The sequence below is a fragment of the Psammomys obesus genome, unplaced genomic scaffold, assembly GCF_907164565.1.
Source record: "Psammomys obesus unplaced genomic scaffold, mPsaObe1.curated_primary_1811, whole genome shotgun sequence".
NCBI lineage: Eukaryota > Metazoa > Chordata > Mammalia > Rodentia > Muridae > Psammomys > Psammomys obesus.
Window position 1 is genome coordinate 1,559,408 of NW_026594263.1, and position 17,747 is coordinate 1,577,154.

The window sequence follows — 17,747 nt, forward strand, 5'->3', positions numbered from 1 at the left end:
TGATAGACTAGGGTCAGATGGAAGGGGAGGAAGACCTCCCCTATCAGTGGACTTGGGGAGGGGCATGCGTGAAGAAGGGGGAGAGAGGTTGGAATTGGGAGGGAATGGGGAAGGGGGCTACAGCTGGGACACAAAGTGAATAATCTGTAATTAGTAAAAATAAAATAAAAATTAAAAAAAGAATGTTCCTAATGATACTAAAAGGATACTGAGAGATTGGTGCTTTCTAGGAGTGTCCTGTCCCTTAATTTTCCTAATCATATTGCCACCAATTTCTACACGATGACACCAAGGTCTCCTAGAAAAACTGACAAGATCAAGTATGTTAGGTGATTATCCATAGTATGGGAAGCCCCTATGTCTCATAAAAACACAATACTTGTGACTTCTGAGGGACTCGGTAGACTACTTTTGAAGGCTCAATAGTCAATTATTTCTCAGAAGGGCAAGAACCAATTAGTTTTCTGAGAAAGAGATTAAGAGAACAGCAAAATGGGGTACTACCTCTCTAGACCTTAGATTCCCAGGACCAAGCTACTTATCTTTTAGCACTGGACCTACCCTGAAGCCAAAACAAGGTAATCTTAGCAAACCTCACATTTACAAAGTAAAGTGAGGACATAACATTTTTGAAGCCACGGCTATTTCTGGGGGCTATTTCTGCAGTTTCTTTCTTCCTTCATTTCTTTCTTTTTATTTCTTGTTTTGAGACAGTGTCTCATGTAATAATTCAAGCTCTCCCCAGATATACTACATAAATAAATGAGCATGAACTTGAACTCCTGATCTTCAGGCCTCTACCTCCGAAGTGCATGTGCCACCCATGACCAGCCTTTAAGTATAACTTTCATTATGTTAATTCTTTATTCACTTCATTGGCCTTTATCCTGTTCATCTGTCAGGTAATGAACTCTTCAAAGTCTTCAAGACACAGACTTACATTGGACAGGCCATTGTGACACATAGAAAATCACCCTGCCTGAATCAAGGATATGTGCTCTCGGCAGTGAAAAAAATTTTCTTGGGGTGGGTTGTTCTTATTTGACAAGGTTGTAGTGAATTGGAGGAGATTTTAAATCCACTGTGACTAGGCTCATTTTTTTTTTAAATCTTGATATACTGATTTTGGGTAAGACACACTCACAGTGGGTCGCTGGCAATTACTAAGGTCTTAAGAAGGTATTTTCTTTTGCAGATTCTCTAGTCCCAGGTAAACATCTCTTAGGCTGTGTTCTCCAGCTTCCTGATGGCTTTCTGTGATCAAGCACAACAATATTTCATTTGTGTAATTATTATTCGATATCTGTCTAGACCACTACATTTTAAGTTTTTTGGTGGCGGGAAATGTGGCATGATTTGCTCCATCCCCTATATCTAATCTTTGTTGTGTGCATGAGGAAGAGGTCCTTCCCACAAGCACTTAGGATAGGTAATCTTATTCCACTCTCTCCAGAATAGAATGAACTCCCAATTTGTTAAGGGTAGAGAATGGGAGTTTCCTACTGATACCAATTTAGCTAAGAGACACTACTCAGTCGCACAAGAACATATGCTAGCTTTCCTCTAATGGACACATAATTGATAAGTCTTCAAATCTTTATTTTTACTATTTTTAATTATGTGTATGTGTGTGAGTGCAGGGGCCTGTGGACTCCAGAAGTGTCAAATCCCCCTGACCAACATTAGGTGTTGAGAACAGAATTGGGTTCTCTGCAAGAGTAGTAAAAGTTTTTAATAGCCAAACCATCACTCCAACCCTACATTGGTATTTTTATTATAAAATTGCCTTCCATTTTTCTGTTCTCAGCACCTATGTCTAGCTTCTCTGGATGCTTATAGTCATGAAGTTCTCCTTTCTATCTAATCACAGCTGTTCATGCTATAATGTAAGCCTATTTCGTCTTAGTCTGTCCTTACTGTCGTTGGGAAACAGTTAGTCAACATATCTGAGCTGTGACTTTTCTTATATTTGAAAACCAACTTCTATCTTTAATTAACCTACACTTTCCTGCATTTAAGCTTCCCTTATATCAATGATCTTAGTTCTGTAGCTTTGCCAAACAGGTACCTCCAGTTCCAGGTTTACCTCTTGTTGGCTGTGCAAACCCTATATCCCAATCCTGATCCTTCACAATCAGATTTCCCTTGGATCCAGTTAAACATTGTCAGTCACCTTTCTTTCCACTGAAATGAGGTCACTTCTCTAAAAAGAAAGCTACTTGGGGTCCTTTGATCAATTTCTGTGTCCTCCTCAGTAGTGTAGTCCTCTTCTCTTTTATATCCAGGTTACTTATTTCAGCCTGGGAAAATAACTGACATTACCTTGGGCCCTAGAAAGGAGTGAAACCTTAAGTGCTGTACCCAGTTGGCCCTGCACAATAAGAATTATTCATAGCTAAGAAGAAGGCTCTCAAAGGAGTTAAAAAAAGAGAACCCCCCTTGGTTGTTTGTTTTTTGCTGTTGTTGCTGTTCAATAAATAATTTACAAAAGCAAATTTTTCCCCCCACAGACTATACCCACTTTATCACTCGTTCCCAGGGCTAGCCTTTACACATTTCCATATAGTCACGGCCTATTTTTAGCAAAGGATGTCATGAAATGCTAGTTGCCTCATGGACTTCAAACTTATCTCTTCCACTTGTCAGAATGTTGTTATTCCTTCTGCTTTGGACCTGCTGGCCACTCATGGTCTAGACGTATTTCTAGGGGTGTGAAAACTATCTTTTCACACCTTTTGTCTGCACATGTCTCCCTTTGGCCTGTGTGTGATAATTAGAATTTCAATACTAGACATTCATTTCTTTAGCACTGTTACCACTACCTTAGGAAGTCTCTTTGTTATATTATTCCCTCTTGGTATTTTGAAATTTATATATTCATTACCATCACCATCTGGTTTTTGCCTAACTCCCTCAGATAAGATCATGCATGCCTTTTGTGTATTTCTCACTGTTCCTCAGTGTTTAACACTGAGCCTAGAACATGAAAGATGTGCAATGAGCATTTCTTGTTGAACGAATTATTTCATTAACTTAAATGTGGATTCTTCAGAGCACTTTTAAGAAAGGATTGTGGGAACAGGTGTCCAGGACATTGACTGGGGTAGAGAGCACTAGAAACTAAAGATGGAAAACTAACCTTAAAAAATACCTTCCTTGCTCAGCTGAACTGAGGCTGGTTCTGTTGCTACTCTAAGTCCCTCTCCCTTCCTTCCACTTTCCTTAATCCTATCCAAAGGCCTTCATTTAGAGGGCATTTGAAAAAGAGTTTGCTCAGATGTAAACAAGCTTAAAATGACACTCTACAGGGTCATCAGCCTCTTTTTCCCACAAAGACTTGGGCGCGCGCGCGCACACACACACACACACACACACACACACACACACACAGAGAGAGAGAGAGAGAGAGAGAGAGAGAGAGAAGCACCTTATTATTACTGTTTCTGCTTCTATCATTTACTTCCAAAGGGTCATTGTAGAGATGGAAGCTGAGATTCAGATATGAAGTCACATCTCAGGCTCTCTTTCTGGGGTTTACCCGCTAATGTGTGCCTAAACTCAACCTTCTTGGTTCTAGTGATCTTAAGACAGAAGTATCATCCTGCTCCCATTCTCTAGATCCCTTCGTCTATGCAGGAATAGTCCACATTACTATCAAGAGGATATCAGGGTCTCTAGCTTGTTCTGAGTCATAAAGGAACAGTGAGGGACAGTGCCAACGTAAGCCTTTCTCTCTTGCTCCTGAGGCTTAGTAACTCTGGGTTCCAGCCCAGGAAGAATAAAAAGTGTTCCAACCCCAGGCCAGCCCCTTCCTACCAGCATCCCTGCAGGGCTGGCAAGCTTCTCCTCTCCTCTCCCAACTAGAAAGTCTTGCATCCAGCCAGCCAGCCACTAAACACCTACCAAAGCCAACCCATTCGTTAAGGCTCTGCTGGAAGCTGCCGCCATAAAGAGACTATCCGTTCTTAGTTTGCTTTGGCACAATCCAAGGAGCACAGCCTCAACTCAGCTTTTACAGGTCTGTATCCTACAGTACTTCCTCCACTGAGTCCATGGTGGTAGTTTCTCTACTCCCCACAGCCACAACTTCAACTCCTAAGACCCTGACCTTGGCCTCTGACATCCCTGTGTCGTTTACCATGCCTTGCAGGGAAGGTAGTTATTCACAAAAGCCACAGTCAGAGCTCAATAAGTAGCAGGACTCTGGTCAATAAATGATGGATTGATTAATGAAAGTGTTTGGTCGCTCAATACGAGGCTGAATGTGTGGTCTTAAAACTGTTCTTATGCATTCTCAGCTTCATATGGAGAAACAAAAAACCCAGAATCTCCAAAACAACCCTGTACAACAACAGATCATCTGGAGGTATCTCCATCCCCGATCTCAAGTTGTACTACAGAGCAATAGTAATAAAAACTGCATGGTATTGGCATAAAAACAGAAAGGAGGATCAAAGGAACCGCATAGAAGACCCAGAAATAAACCCACACATCTATGAATACTCGATTTTTGACAAAGAAGCCAAAACCATTCAATGGAAAAAAGACAGCATCTTCAACAAATGGTGCTGGTCCAACTGGATGTCCACATGCAGAAAAATGAAAATAGATCTATATTTATCACCCTGCACAAAACTAAAGTCCAAGTGGATCAAAGACCTCAGCATAAAACCAGATACTCTAAATCTGTTAGAAGAAAAAGTGGGGAACAGCCTAGAACTCATTGGCACAAGAGACAACTTCCTGAACAGAACACCAACATCACAGGCCCTAAGAGCAACAATCAATAAATGGGACCTCATGAAACTTAAAAGCTTCTGTAAAGCAAAGGACACTGTCATCAAAACAAAACGCCTGCCTACAGATTGGGAAAGAATCTTCACTAACCCTTTATCTGACAGAGGACTAATATCGAGTATATACAAAGAACTAAAGAAGCTGAAAAGCAGCAAACCAAGTAATCCAATTAAAAAATGGGGAACAGAGCTAAACAAGAGAATTCTTGACAGAGGAATAGCGAATGGCAGAGAAACACTTAAAGAAATGCTCATCCTCATTAGCCATCAGGGAAATGCAAATCAAAACGACCCTGAGATTTCACCTTACACCCATCAGAATGGCCAAGATGAAAAACTCAAGGGACATCACATGCTGGAGAGGTTGTGGAGAAAGGGGAACCCTCCTCCACTGCTGCTGGAAATGTAAAGTGGTACAACCACTCTGGAAATCTATCTGGCGCTTTCTAAGACAATTAGGAATAGTGCTTCCTCAAAACCCAGCTATATCACTGCTAGGTATATACCCAACGTTTGCTCAAGTACACAAAAGGTATATTTGCTCAACCATGTTTATAGCAGCTTTATTTGTAATAGCCAGAACCTGGAAACAACCCAGATGTCCATCAATGGAGGAATGGGTACATAAATTGTGGTATTTTTACACAATGGAATACTACTCAGCAATCAAAAAGGAGGAAATCATGAAATTTGCAGGCAAATGGTGGGATCTAGAAAAGATCATTCTGAGTGAAATATCCCAGAAGGAAAAGACAAACACGGTATATACTCACTTATATAGACCTATAAGATATGATAAACATAATGAAATCTATACTCCTAAAAAAGATAATCAAGAGAGCGGACATGGGGTAAGATGATCAATCCTCGTTTAGAAAGACAGATGGGATGTGCATTGAACATATGACAGGAGTCTACTGAGCGCATTTGAAAGACTCTAACTAGCAGTGTTTTCAAAGCAAAGACTCATGACCAAACCTTTGGCAGAGTACAGGGAATCATAAAAAAGAAGGGGAGTTAGTCTGATGGGGAAAGGATAGGAGCTCCACAAGGACCAAATATATCTGGGCACAGGGTCTTTTCTGAGACTGACATTCAACCAAGGACCATGTATGAATGTAACCTAGAACCTCTGCTAAGATGTAGCCTGTGGTAGCTCAGTAACCAATTGGTTTCCCATAGTGAGGGGAACAGGACTATTTATAACAGGAACTCAATGACTGGCTCTTTGGCCTCCCCACCCCCCAGGGGAGGAGCAGTCCTGTTAGGCCACAGAGGAGAGCTTTGCAGCCAGTCCTGAAGATACCTGATGAAACAGGATCAGATGAATGTGGAGGAGGTCTCCCCCCCATCAGTGGACTTGGCAAGGGTCACGGTGGAGATGAGGGAGGGAGGGAGGGACTGGGAGGGAATGAGGGATCGGGACACGGCTGGGATACAGAGTTAATAAAATGTAACTGATAAGAAAAAAACAAAATTAAAAAAAAAGAAATAAACCTTGTGAACAGAAAAAAAAACAAAAAACAAAAAAAAAAACAAAAACAAAAAACTGTTCTTATGCTTTCCCCTTTCTTTCTCATTCCTTTCCTTTCCCCCTTACAACTAAGAACCAAAAAGGCTGAGAGGAGTGGGAGGAATGATAAGTCAAGTTTAAAATCATGGTAAGGGTTTACAGTTTCCCTTGATTCTGGCCATGATGTTTCTTCAGAACTTGGAGTGCCCAGCTCTCTTGAGTCCAGAGATAATGGTCTTGGGCTTATCCAAGAACTTATGAGTATAATCTCTGGACATAAGACTATGCCTGCTAGTAATTTCCAAGCTACTTTAAAAAAATAAACTCGTTTCCCTGCTTCTCTCTCTCTCTCTCTCTCTCTCTCTCTCTCTCTCTCTCCCTCTCCCTCTCTCTCTCTCTCTTTCTTGGACTAGAGAACAGTCTCCTCAGCTAACCTCAGACTGTGAGCTACTTACCTGGTGGCAACATAGTGGAACAGGCTGGGGCAAACAAAAGGGAGGAGAAGAGGAGGAGTTACTGACTTAGTCACAAATATTGAGCCAACGGAATAGTACATTGATGGGGATATGTGTGTTTATACAGACTTGTTTATTAGAGAAGAATGTCAGAATCTAGCAAACCTAACTTTACTAAGTCTCAGTTGTGCCAAGTTGGTTAGTGTAATTTTCTGAATAGGCTAAAAGAAAACCCCCAAACGAAACAAAACAAGCAAACAGACCAACAAACCTAAAAATCATTGTGAATTCAGGGAAGCCTGGGAACTATGAGACTTTATGAGAAATGGCCAGGGAATTGTCATGTGAAGGGCTTTTCTTTAAATGGTTCCTCTAGCTTCGGGTCTACCTTTCTGCCTAATGTTTATCAGACTGGAGTATCCAGAAAAGTTTCTGACCTGACAATCAGATAAGAAGGAAGAGGGGCTTTCTGAGACATGTTCTGAAGCTCCTTCACAACATCCCTTCAGTAGAGCACTATTAGGAAAATGTAGCAGCACTCCTCTAAAATGAGTTCAGTCAAACCAAATCCATTCCAGTTTGCCAGTCTGTTTACATTTGTTTCTAAGTGTGGGACTAACGTGACTCACACCTTGAAGTCTGGCATTTACCTATGAGCCAAATGTTTGCTTCACATAAGGAATAGCAAGCTTTTCCTTGGAAAGTATGAGCTCCATTTCAACCTGAAGCAGGCTTCTGAATGCCTGGCCCTGGGGGAAGCCCACCACTGAGCAAGCAGAAGCTTGATGTCTCAGTAACCTGGCACTGTTACATAAGGCACTGCATGAGATATGAGTCAGGGCCCTGAGGCTGGCATGGGCCCAGCCTAGTTTGGAAAGTGAGGCTAAACAGCAGTGTAGGAGAGGTGCTAAGGGGCTAAGCTACAACGCAGTCACTGGATCCACATTTCCTCCTCTCATTTCTCACTCCCTTTTCCTCAGCTACAGTTGGAGCCAATTTCTGACCTACACAGCTCAGAGAAGTGGGAATCTCCACCAGACTTCTACATTGTAAGCAGATGCTCTCTCCATATCCTCTGATGAGAAGATAAAGAAAGTAGATTGAATACAGAAGGCTATTTTGTGAATAAATTCTTCCTTTGAGGGAGGTCACTATGATACTTTCATAGGTAGAGGACTGATTTCAGGCTTGAACTATATAAGAAATGTTACTCCCAAGAAAGGAAGGCAATAACAAGCTTTGGTCGTCAATGACCAAACGGATTCCAGCCCTTATTCTCTTGGACTGGTGTTTGTATGCTGAGAAGCTTCTCATTTAGTGTGTTGTGTTGCTTGGGTCACCTCTTACAGCATTTCCAAAAGTTCAGTATAGGTACTTTGGGGAAGATTCCTCACCGGAAGGTACAAGTGAACTCACCTGGCCTGCTGATAAAATTGCCTCCTTCCTTTTTTTTTTTTTTTTTTTTGGAAAAAAGCTTGCTTTCTGCTCCTCGTTTATCCTTATTCCAACTCTTCAATTAAGCTGGATTTCAGCATGGAAGGCCGAAAGTTCCAGAAGCCATTCTTTTCCCCAGGCTGACCTCTCACTGGATGGAGCTTGCTAAAGTCAGGATCTAGCCTTCAGTCTTTCATTGGGCTCCCACTAACCTATGCGATTCCATGGAGGAATTCCAAAGCTCTGGTAGAAAATGAAGCCTTAACCCTTGCCCCATTATTGCAGGCATTGGGACAGTACAGTATGTCCTGAGTCATCATTACTCTCTTCATCTAAAAAGGAAATTTCCTTTCTGACCCTTGTTGTCATGGAATACTCTCCCCTGAGTACACTGAGCACACAAAGTGCCCCTCAAATGAGCCCAAGCTTGGCCTCTTTCAGCACACTGGTTTCTCAAGGGCTCAAAAAGATTATTGCACGACACCAACCAATTTGTTATGTAAACTCAGCCAGCCGTGGCAGATTACAGCTTTGCAGTTATCTTGAGGGATGCCTTACATAAGAGGAGAAAGTTCAGGTAGGAGAAGAAACAGGATGAGCAAACACAGCAAACTGACTACCCCTACACATACAGATAATCCCATCCCTCTCACAAGCACTTCACAGTTGGGGCTAGTATCTTGTTATGCTCTATCATTCAGGGGTCCCAGAGACCCAGGAAACCTTGGACAGACATATCCATCTCCATTTATCTAGACGTCTTCAGGAGTGAGTCTGGAAAGAAGCCAACACTACTTGGAATTGAGAGCTTGCCAGTTTATCTGGAAGTAAAAATATAACCAAAGGTGCTAACTACCTCTTCAGACAAGGAGGAAAAATAAGGTCACCCTGGAAGGAGTTATTTTCTAAGGTATGGTCTCACAGAAGTCCTCTCTGGGCTAAACTGATAAGAAGATAAAATTAATACCTCATTCTGATCCTCTGTAAAAGCTGAAGATAGGTAGGCATCTTGTGCTTTCTTATTGCTCAGTGCCTCACGTTGTAGCAGCCCACCCAATCTGGCCTTTCAGGAATCCAGCACTGTCTCTCCACTTCTACTCTGTAAATTCGGCTTTTCCGTGTCACATTCACATTGACTTTTACTTCCTATGAGCTGTCACCCTGTCCCCAGAGATGAGAAACAATTCCACACAGGAGTAAAATGACAAGTAACAACTCTGAATAGGCAGTCAACATTTTTAATGAAAAATTGGTGAATATTGCTATTCCCAGGTATATACCCCAAATAACTGCAAACAGCTACTGAAGCACATACTTGTATAGTGTTAATAGCAGCATTCCTCACAATGGCCACACAAACTATAAACAATCCATGTGTCTGCTGATAGATGGATGCATAAACAAAATGCATTATAGCAATAAAACAGAATATTATTCAGTCAAAAAAAGAAGTGAAGTACTGTTACATGTTACAACATGGATAAATTTTGAAAACATCAAGTGAGTGACAGAAGCCAAACACAAAGGATCATGTATTGCACAATTCCAGTTATATGAAATAGCAAAAATAGGCAATTTTTGGTACAGAAAGTACCAGGTTCCAGGGACTGGGGAGAGGAGAGAATGGGGATATTATCACTTAGTAATTGCAATGGTTAAAATGGTAAATTTTACATTGCAAATATTGGACCACTAGACACATAAAATACATGCATATGCACACAATATATGTAACACAGATACTCAAGTAATAGTGAGTGGTAGTAGGGCATTGAGTTTACTCATTAGCGTATGGAGTGGAATCCACGTACAAGCATGCTGGCACATGCAATTTACTTGTGTGCCTTCACAAAATGACCATTTCTTGTACGTTAAGGTTGTCACAAGGTATTGAAACCCTGAATGTTGAGTTTGCAAATGCATCTGTATTTTTAATGGAGGCTGTCCCTTAATCCAAGAGTGCCTATTCTTTGTCAGACTACTAGACACTCAGGAAATATTTTAAATTACTTTGGGCTAAGGAAGGGCTTTTGAAGTGTTATACCAAAAGCAAAAATCACAAAGGCAAAGAATGACAGGCTTAATCACAAAGAAACTCAAAACCTCTCTATGGCAAAGAATTTGGTCCTAAAAATCAAATGTTAAATTAATTGACAAAGCGTTGCAGTCTCTAGCTCAGGGTTTCTCACGGTGTGGCCTACATACTACTGATGCTAAGGGAGAGGAGTTTCAGATGGTGTAAGGACAGAGAATTGAATCTTACATATGAAAATTTTCTTGAACAAAACTTGATCTCTAAATCTAACTCTTCCTCCACCTAGTCTATAACAACTCAACAGAGAATATTAACCACACATCAACCTATCAGAAATATTTGACATTATTTTCTGGAATTTGTGTGTGAGAACCTGTTGGTGGCAGGTCAGCTTACAGGTAGAATCCTACAAATACTAAAGCTAAAGGGAATTAAGATTAAGAATATTTGGATGGCACTGATCAGGTATGCCCTGGCACCAAAAGGCAGCATATGGCTGATTTAGCCAGCTGTGGTGGCTCATACCTGTAATCCCAGCACTTGAGAGGCAGAGGTAGAAGGACTGTCTTGAGTTCAAGACAAATCTAGGCTTTGCTGAGTTCCAAGCCAGCCAAGATCAGTAAGAGTTCCAAGCCACCTTGGGCTGTAGTGTGAGACTATCTCAAAAACAAAACAAAACAAAACAAAACAAAAAAACAAGAAACAAACAAACAAAAAAAAGCAAACAAAAAACATAGAAATAAATTTGAGGTTATAAAAATAACAATGATAAAGCAGAATATTGCCAGTCACCACGGCAGTTTGCTACACCTTAAAAGTTAGGCAATTAAGATCAAAATTTTGACTTAAGTTTTTTTTTTTTTTTAAATTTTTAAATACGGCATTTAAACTGGAAAATTCAGCTAACTGCCCATTGTATCCTATCTTCCTCCTAAACTTTCTAGTATTCAGAAACATAGTCAAATGATGCACTGAAAGTCTAATAATAGTGTGAACCTCAGTTTTCCTGAGACTGTTCCAGTTTGATCATCAGAGTCCTGTGTCCCATGCAAGACTAGGATAGATGGTCATTTTGACCGTTTGTAAAGGTTCTGGAATCACATTTTCCTTTGCTTAAAAAATGAAATTTTAGTGTTCTAAGCACCTCTTTAGTGTTAGTTCTTTTATTAATTATTGTTATTAGTTTTATTTTTAGTTTGGAAACAATTCTTTAGTCAGAGACATTTCAATAGACTCTAAAATCCATGATCTCAGTTAGAGTATGGCATTGCTCTTTATTGTGAAACAAAGGGTAAGTAACTTAAAATTTCCATGCATCAAGTACCTTCTTTTAAAAATGAAAACAGATGCTAATAATACTGATTTTGGTCAGTTGGTATAAACACTAAGTGAGACTATGTAGATGCTATTCTTGGTATACATTATAAACAGTACTTATTACCTATTAATCCTTTATGGTTATTAGTTACGTTACACAAGATTGAAGGCATGGTGCTTAAAATACATTTCTTCTCCCAAACAGTCTAGAGGTACCATTTACATACCAAAAGACAGCATACTTATTCTCACTGATTCCTATATTTACAAACACTCCATCAGAACTTGGAGTTAGTTACCATATGTGATTAAAACTGAAAAAGAAAAATGCACGTTTAAACACTAATAAGGATTTTCTAGCACATGATTAAAGTTGTGGGATTGGGGAGGTGGTTCAGTGGTTAAGAATGCTTGGTGCTAAAATAATAAGATAAATTAAAAAAAATAATAATAAAGAATGCTTGGTGCTCCTGCAGAGGATCGATCAGAATTTGGTTCCCAACACCTGCATCAGGGAGCTCACAACCACCTGTATGTAACTCCAGCTCTAGGGGTTCTGATATTTTCTTCTACCTTTCACGGATATCTGTGTGCCTGTGCATGTGTGTGTGAGTGCGTGTATGTATGTACGCACTTCTCAAAAACATTAAAAAATATTTTAAAAAATGTTCAAGTTGAGCAGGCACGGTGGTGCACTCAGGAGGGAGACAGAGGCAGGCAGATCTCTGTGTGTTCCAGGCCAGCCTGGTCTACACAGGGAGTCTAGGACAGCCAAGGTTACACAAAGAAACACTGTCTCAAACAAAACAAACAAAAAAGTTCAAGTTGTGAAATCTTTACCTCAGAGTACACCAACAATTAAGTAGTTATCCATCATCACCAAAGCAAAACAAAACAAAACACTTTTACTGAGTACTGGCTGCATAAGTAGAAGCCAAGGAGAAACCACACAATTAAAACACAGCCTTGAAATAATAGCATTTGAGGACCTGCTGCTGCTTTTTTTTTTTTTTTTTTTAGCATTGGTGTTGCTTTTCACTTTTCATATTTATAAATTTTACTTTAAAAAGCAAGCCTGAAAGCTACTTGTTATTAAGCCATAGCTACAACTTCATTCCCAGGTCATACGGATTCTAGCTTTGTGAATATTTTGACCATCCTCACTCCACAACTTTTGCATGAAGCCTTTTTTAATTCTGATCCCCTAAACCACCTTCTATATCCACTTAACTCCTTACCAGAATTCCTGTAGCTTTTTCTTTTACACATGTGTTCTTTCCTGTTTGGTAATCCCTATTACCAAAGCCTAAGGACTTTTAAAAATGACATTCGTATTTTAGTTTATAGTAATTTACATACGTGAACAGTAACCTCTGTCATTGTTTGGGTTTGTCTTTCTGTCCATAGGACAGATCAGCACTAGAGAAACAAAAGGGAAAAGGCAAACCTACTTCATTATATATTTCATGTTTCCAATTTCACTTTCTCTTCCAAAATTCATTTTTAAACTAACATTAAATCTCTACATAACTACAATACATAAATTGGTTATTTGAGAACTTCACTACCTTCAGCACCTCTATGAAATTTCTACCTGCCACTTTTACCAGCATAAATATTCTTCCCACCTTTTGAAGATTAATGTGCCCGTGACACATAAGTCCTTTTGTAGCTGTCTTTTAACTGGAGTGATTTTATACATTGTTCATCTCTTTAGCTGCAAAATAAAATAAAATAAGTACAAACAGAAAAAAAAAAAAAACCAACACAGCCATATCCTCAGATTGCTTACACTCTTTGTTCCTGGAAAATCAAGGCCTAAACTGGGAGATAGGGACAGATCAAAAGAGATAAAGCAGATATAAATCAAGAATGCACCATGGCTTTTTCCCAAGAATGTTGGAGGCCTTGAAATAGCAGAATAAGCTACAAGATAAGGGGCTGGAAGATTGGCTTCTCCAGTAGATATGGCCTTGAAAAATTATAATGGAAAACACACTCAAAGAGAGACCTGACATGTCTTATTGTGAATTGGAACGGGAGTAAAAATTATAGCTGGATTATAGAGGTAGAAACCTAGGGAATCAAACGAAGTGAGAAAGGAAATGTTCATAAAGCAGGCTGTCCAACCTATACATTGGAAAAACTGCATAGCCAGCAACAACAGTCTTCTAGTTTGCAAAGAACATGTCATTTTGTGCAGAGCCTGGACTGAATTTGGGATCTCCAAATTAAGGAAAAGAGAGTGATTTATCATGCTATGATTATTAGATTGTTACCAAAGGATCCTGTCACTCACTACTGAACTTCAAAGAAGCCTAGTAGCCATCTAGCTTGTTCTGAGATAGCAGCATAGGATGTTGGCTGAGTTGCTCTGGTTCCAGTAGGCACTGACAGGTATCCCCCTACTTTGCTCCTTTCCTTCCTACAGCACCTTTAACATTCCTCTTCATTAGCTTTTCCGGGCTTTGTCAAGAACCAAGTAACGAAAACTGAAGTAGATGACCAAGGAGGTCTTTTAAGAAACTCAAACAATCACGACACACCAGAGGTGTGACAAATTGTGAACTCTTTGCAAAACAGCCTCCCATTTCACTCACCCAGGTCAGACCCTCCTAAGGCTTAGAAACAGAAATCACCCTCTTACTTCACCAAAGCCCTAGAGGACACCCTGTTTTCCCAGTTGAAGAAAATGCAAGTGCTCTCTCCAGATTTCTCCCCACTCCCTCACCTTTGCCACTCTCCAACTGAGCTATGCCAGCAAGCAGGTTACTAGCTAGTTAAGGATTGTGCTCTATAGGATTTCAGTGTCTATGGGCTGAATATACTTGTAGTAATATTTTACCAGAAATGAAGATTCTCTTGAAACCAGTTCTGTCTATAGCTTGGCTTTATTTTAGACCGTGAACTAATTTGATGCCTAATGTGAAATAAGGGAGAACGTGCTTCACTGGCATTACGAATACCTCAGAAACACAACTTGACATACAACATTAAGTCAGCAGCCTTGCTTGTCCCCACCAGAAATCACTGGGGCTGAAGCTAGGAGAAAGTGGATTTGTCTTTGGAAAAAGGTGGTAAACACATTCTTGGTGGTTAATAAGAGAGCCTCCTGCATTTCATAGCTTCTAAGACATCTTATTTGCATTTCACTGCCAAGTAAGTAATGCATTGGGTGCTCAGCATTTCTCATCACTTTGGGCACACCACCTGCCCACAATCCAGAAACTGAGAGATAGAAAGTGTTGTACAGAGAGCACTGAGGTCAGATAACTTTCTCAGGCTCATACAAATAGAAGCATAACTTGTATTACTACCCAGGTCTCCAACAGCAGGGACGTCGCTCTTACATAACCTGTGTCATTAAGCAAGAATAAAATCCACCCCAGTGTGCACACACGCACATGCAGGCACATGTTCCTGCTCACGCAGATACATGGCATCTGAATGCATGCACACCATCTCTAAGAACGCAAAACCCATGGAAGGTTTCCTGAAGTTCCTGCCCCTAAGTTATCTGAATTTTCAGTCATGAATACCAGAGAATGTCATTGTTGGAAATAGCAGCTGCCTTGAGCACTCCCATTGTGTTTCTCTCTTCCCTTTTCCCATTCTTGTTTTTGGGCTTTCTAGAAAATCTGATACACACTCCAACACAGGTTTACAGGGAGATGGATTCATCCACTCTCTTGCCATACAGAGGCCTTGAAGTGCTCAAAGTAATGATCCTAAACTAATTTTTCTGGGGTTGCTTTTCATTTGCATTCAGAATAAAAGTCCATCATCTACAGAGTGGGCTGTTTCCTCCCCCATCTCCAGTCTCAAAAATTCTCACAGGTGTCTGATTTTTTCCATCCTGCATCCTTGATATTCCTCCATCAGAAGTTCAATTTGTTGATGACATTTCACTTTTCCTTACTGTCAATGCCAGACACTGGTTTAAAAGTCCTTCCAGTCTCAGTTCCACTGAGTACGGTGGAAGTCAAATTCCAAGAGAACCTCACGACAAAACTGCCTGAAGGACTTTATAAATTCCAATCCATAGAGAGCCATCCCATCTTCTGAGTCCTACTTTGTAAGCCTTTCCAGGCAGCACTCAAAAGACACACCTGCTAGAATTCACTGAGCTTTGCAGGGCTAGAACTAGCCAACAGGTCCAGCCTATGAGCCTGACCCCATCCCCACCTCCACCCGGTGCCTCTAGGGAACCTCCTGGTGTGCCACTTATCAGGGATGAAGATGCAAGAGAGGTTAGTGTCAGCAGGGACATGTTCCCACGTGGCCGTGATTGCCAGCTACCCACCTGTGGAAGAAGAGCAGAATGGAGAGCATAGTCTGATCGATGTTGCGGTTGCAGATGCCCTCGTTGATCAGGTAGCAGGGGTCCCGAACCACAGGCTCCAGCGAATCCTGCCGCATAATGTTGTTGAGCTTGTCAGTGTTGAGGTTCTCGAAGATAAGTTTCTCCTGCAGCTGCCGAAAGTTGCTCACGATGGGGCTGCCTGGGTTGTTCTCCCCGCCTCTTTGGAGATCGCTGCGGTTGGCGAGGTCCAGGCAGCAGTTGCAGCAGTCAAGCCCGACAGGTGAGCGGCAGTCGGTCTTGGACTGGGCCATCTTCTCAGGCTTGGAGGCCGACTGCTCGGCGAGGAGGTCAGGAGTGGCTGGCAGGTGCTCACCCACCGAGCTGGAGCTGGCCTTTTGGGACTCCAGGGTGTCTGGAAAAGGCAAGCTGCAAGAAGAGTTGGAAATCAGCGCCTAAAAAGCCGGACACCTTCAGCTCGGGGCCCCCTTCTGGTGGTAGCGCTCGGGGTGCGAAGAGAAACAGCTGGACAAACAGCTCCCAGCCGATCCTTTGGACTCACTTCCTTCTCCTCCTCCTCCTCCTCCTCCCCCCACCCCCGCCGTCTGGAAGGCAGGGCCGCTCCCCCTCTACAGTCTACCCCCCCTCCCACGGACGTGCCAAACGCTGTCCCCCAGGCGCAGTCCTAAGTTTCCCAAGTGTGAGCAAGGAAGGCTCCGGGTGGACCTGCAGGCGGCAGGAAGGGCGGGCAGAAAAGGGATCGCCCGTGGCGCTCCCTCCCAGTTTCTCTTTGGTGGCCCGCGGGCTCCGCTGACCTAGCGGAGGCAGGAGCCCGGTTCACAGGGAGAGAGCCAGGAGTCCAGGAGACCACACAGGGCCGTGACAGCATGTAAATTAGCACCGAGGGGCAGGCGGAGGACACGCCACCGCCGCGGCAGCTTTCCTGACTGGGTTTGAGGAGGGCCCCTGGCTCCCTGACTTCTTCCCCACAACCCCCACCCTTCCCCAGCGCCCACGCGGCTGCTCGCACCATCGCCCACGCTCCTAGGCAGGCAGCCTCAGCGGTTCCTCACTGTGCGCGCCTCGCCACGGCTCACCTAGCTCAAGTCCAGCCCTCCAGGAGCGCGTAAGCCGCTTCCCCCACCCCGCGGGCCATAGCCCGGGAGAGCCGCCCACCCCACCCCTAAGCCCAGGGGCCACACAGGGTTCGGGCTCCCAGCGAGAGTAAATGGTACCTTACTGGTTGTGCCTGGCCACGGAGGCTTCCCCTGGCAGGAGAGCGGGACGCTCAGGGCCTTTAAACAGCTGCGCCACGCAGCCAGGCTTTTTGGGAAGTGCTCTGAGAGCTAAGAGCCCACAAACTGCCAGAAAACACCACGAGGACCTAATGCCCCCAACTCCAAACTCTCACATTGCCTATTCTCCCCATGCCCGCTGCTCCTCACTTGCCATCCTGTCTGGCTTTCAGGTTCACTGCCTGTTCTGTGCTCCACGCCCCACTCGACGCCATCGCATCAGGTTCTGCTGTCTGGGCTGCGGGCTTCCCTGAGGCTGGCCCCTTCTCCTCCGCCGCTCTTCTCCCGCTCTTTTGGCTGTTCCTGTCATCTAATGGCTCCTTTCTTTCTTTTTCTTTCTTTCTTTCTTTCTTTCTTTCTTTCTTTCTTTCTTTCTTTCTCTCTCTCTCTCTCTCTCTCTCTCTCTCTCTCTCTCTCTCTCTCTCCCTTCCTTTCTTCTTTTTTGTTTTGTTTTTTTGAGACAGGGTTTTTGTGTGTAGCCCTGGCTGTCCTGTACTCGCTTTGTAGACCATGCCGGCCTGGAACTCAGAGGTCCGTCTGCCTCTGTCTCCCTGAGTGCTGGGATTACAGGCGTGTTGCCACTAAGCCCAGCTTTTCTTTTT

At 42.6% G+C, this 17,747-nt stretch overlaps 1 protein-coding gene across 2 annotated transcripts in view; it reads right to left on the minus strand.

The window, feature by feature from the left end:
- Tsc22d3 (TSC22 domain family member 3) overlaps window positions 1-16,952 on the minus strand; it is a 65,112-nt gene extending 48,160 nt beyond the window's left edge. The window contains exons 1-2 of one of the 2 annotated variants that reach the window (XM_055618384.1): window positions 16,881-16,952; window positions 15,854-16,279 (exon numbers count right to left, since the gene is read on the minus strand). In XM_055618384.1, coding sequence (XP_055474359.1) covers window positions 15,854-16,164 — 311 coding nt within the window. In that variant the 5' untranslated portion in view covers window positions 16,165-16,279; window positions 16,881-16,952. Of the gene's footprint in view, window positions 1-15,853; window positions 16,280-16,510; window positions 16,586-16,880 lie in introns of those variants that run through there. The other variant, XM_055618387.1, reaches the window with a different exon arrangement.
- Window positions 16,953-17,747: the final 795 nt, after the last annotated feature.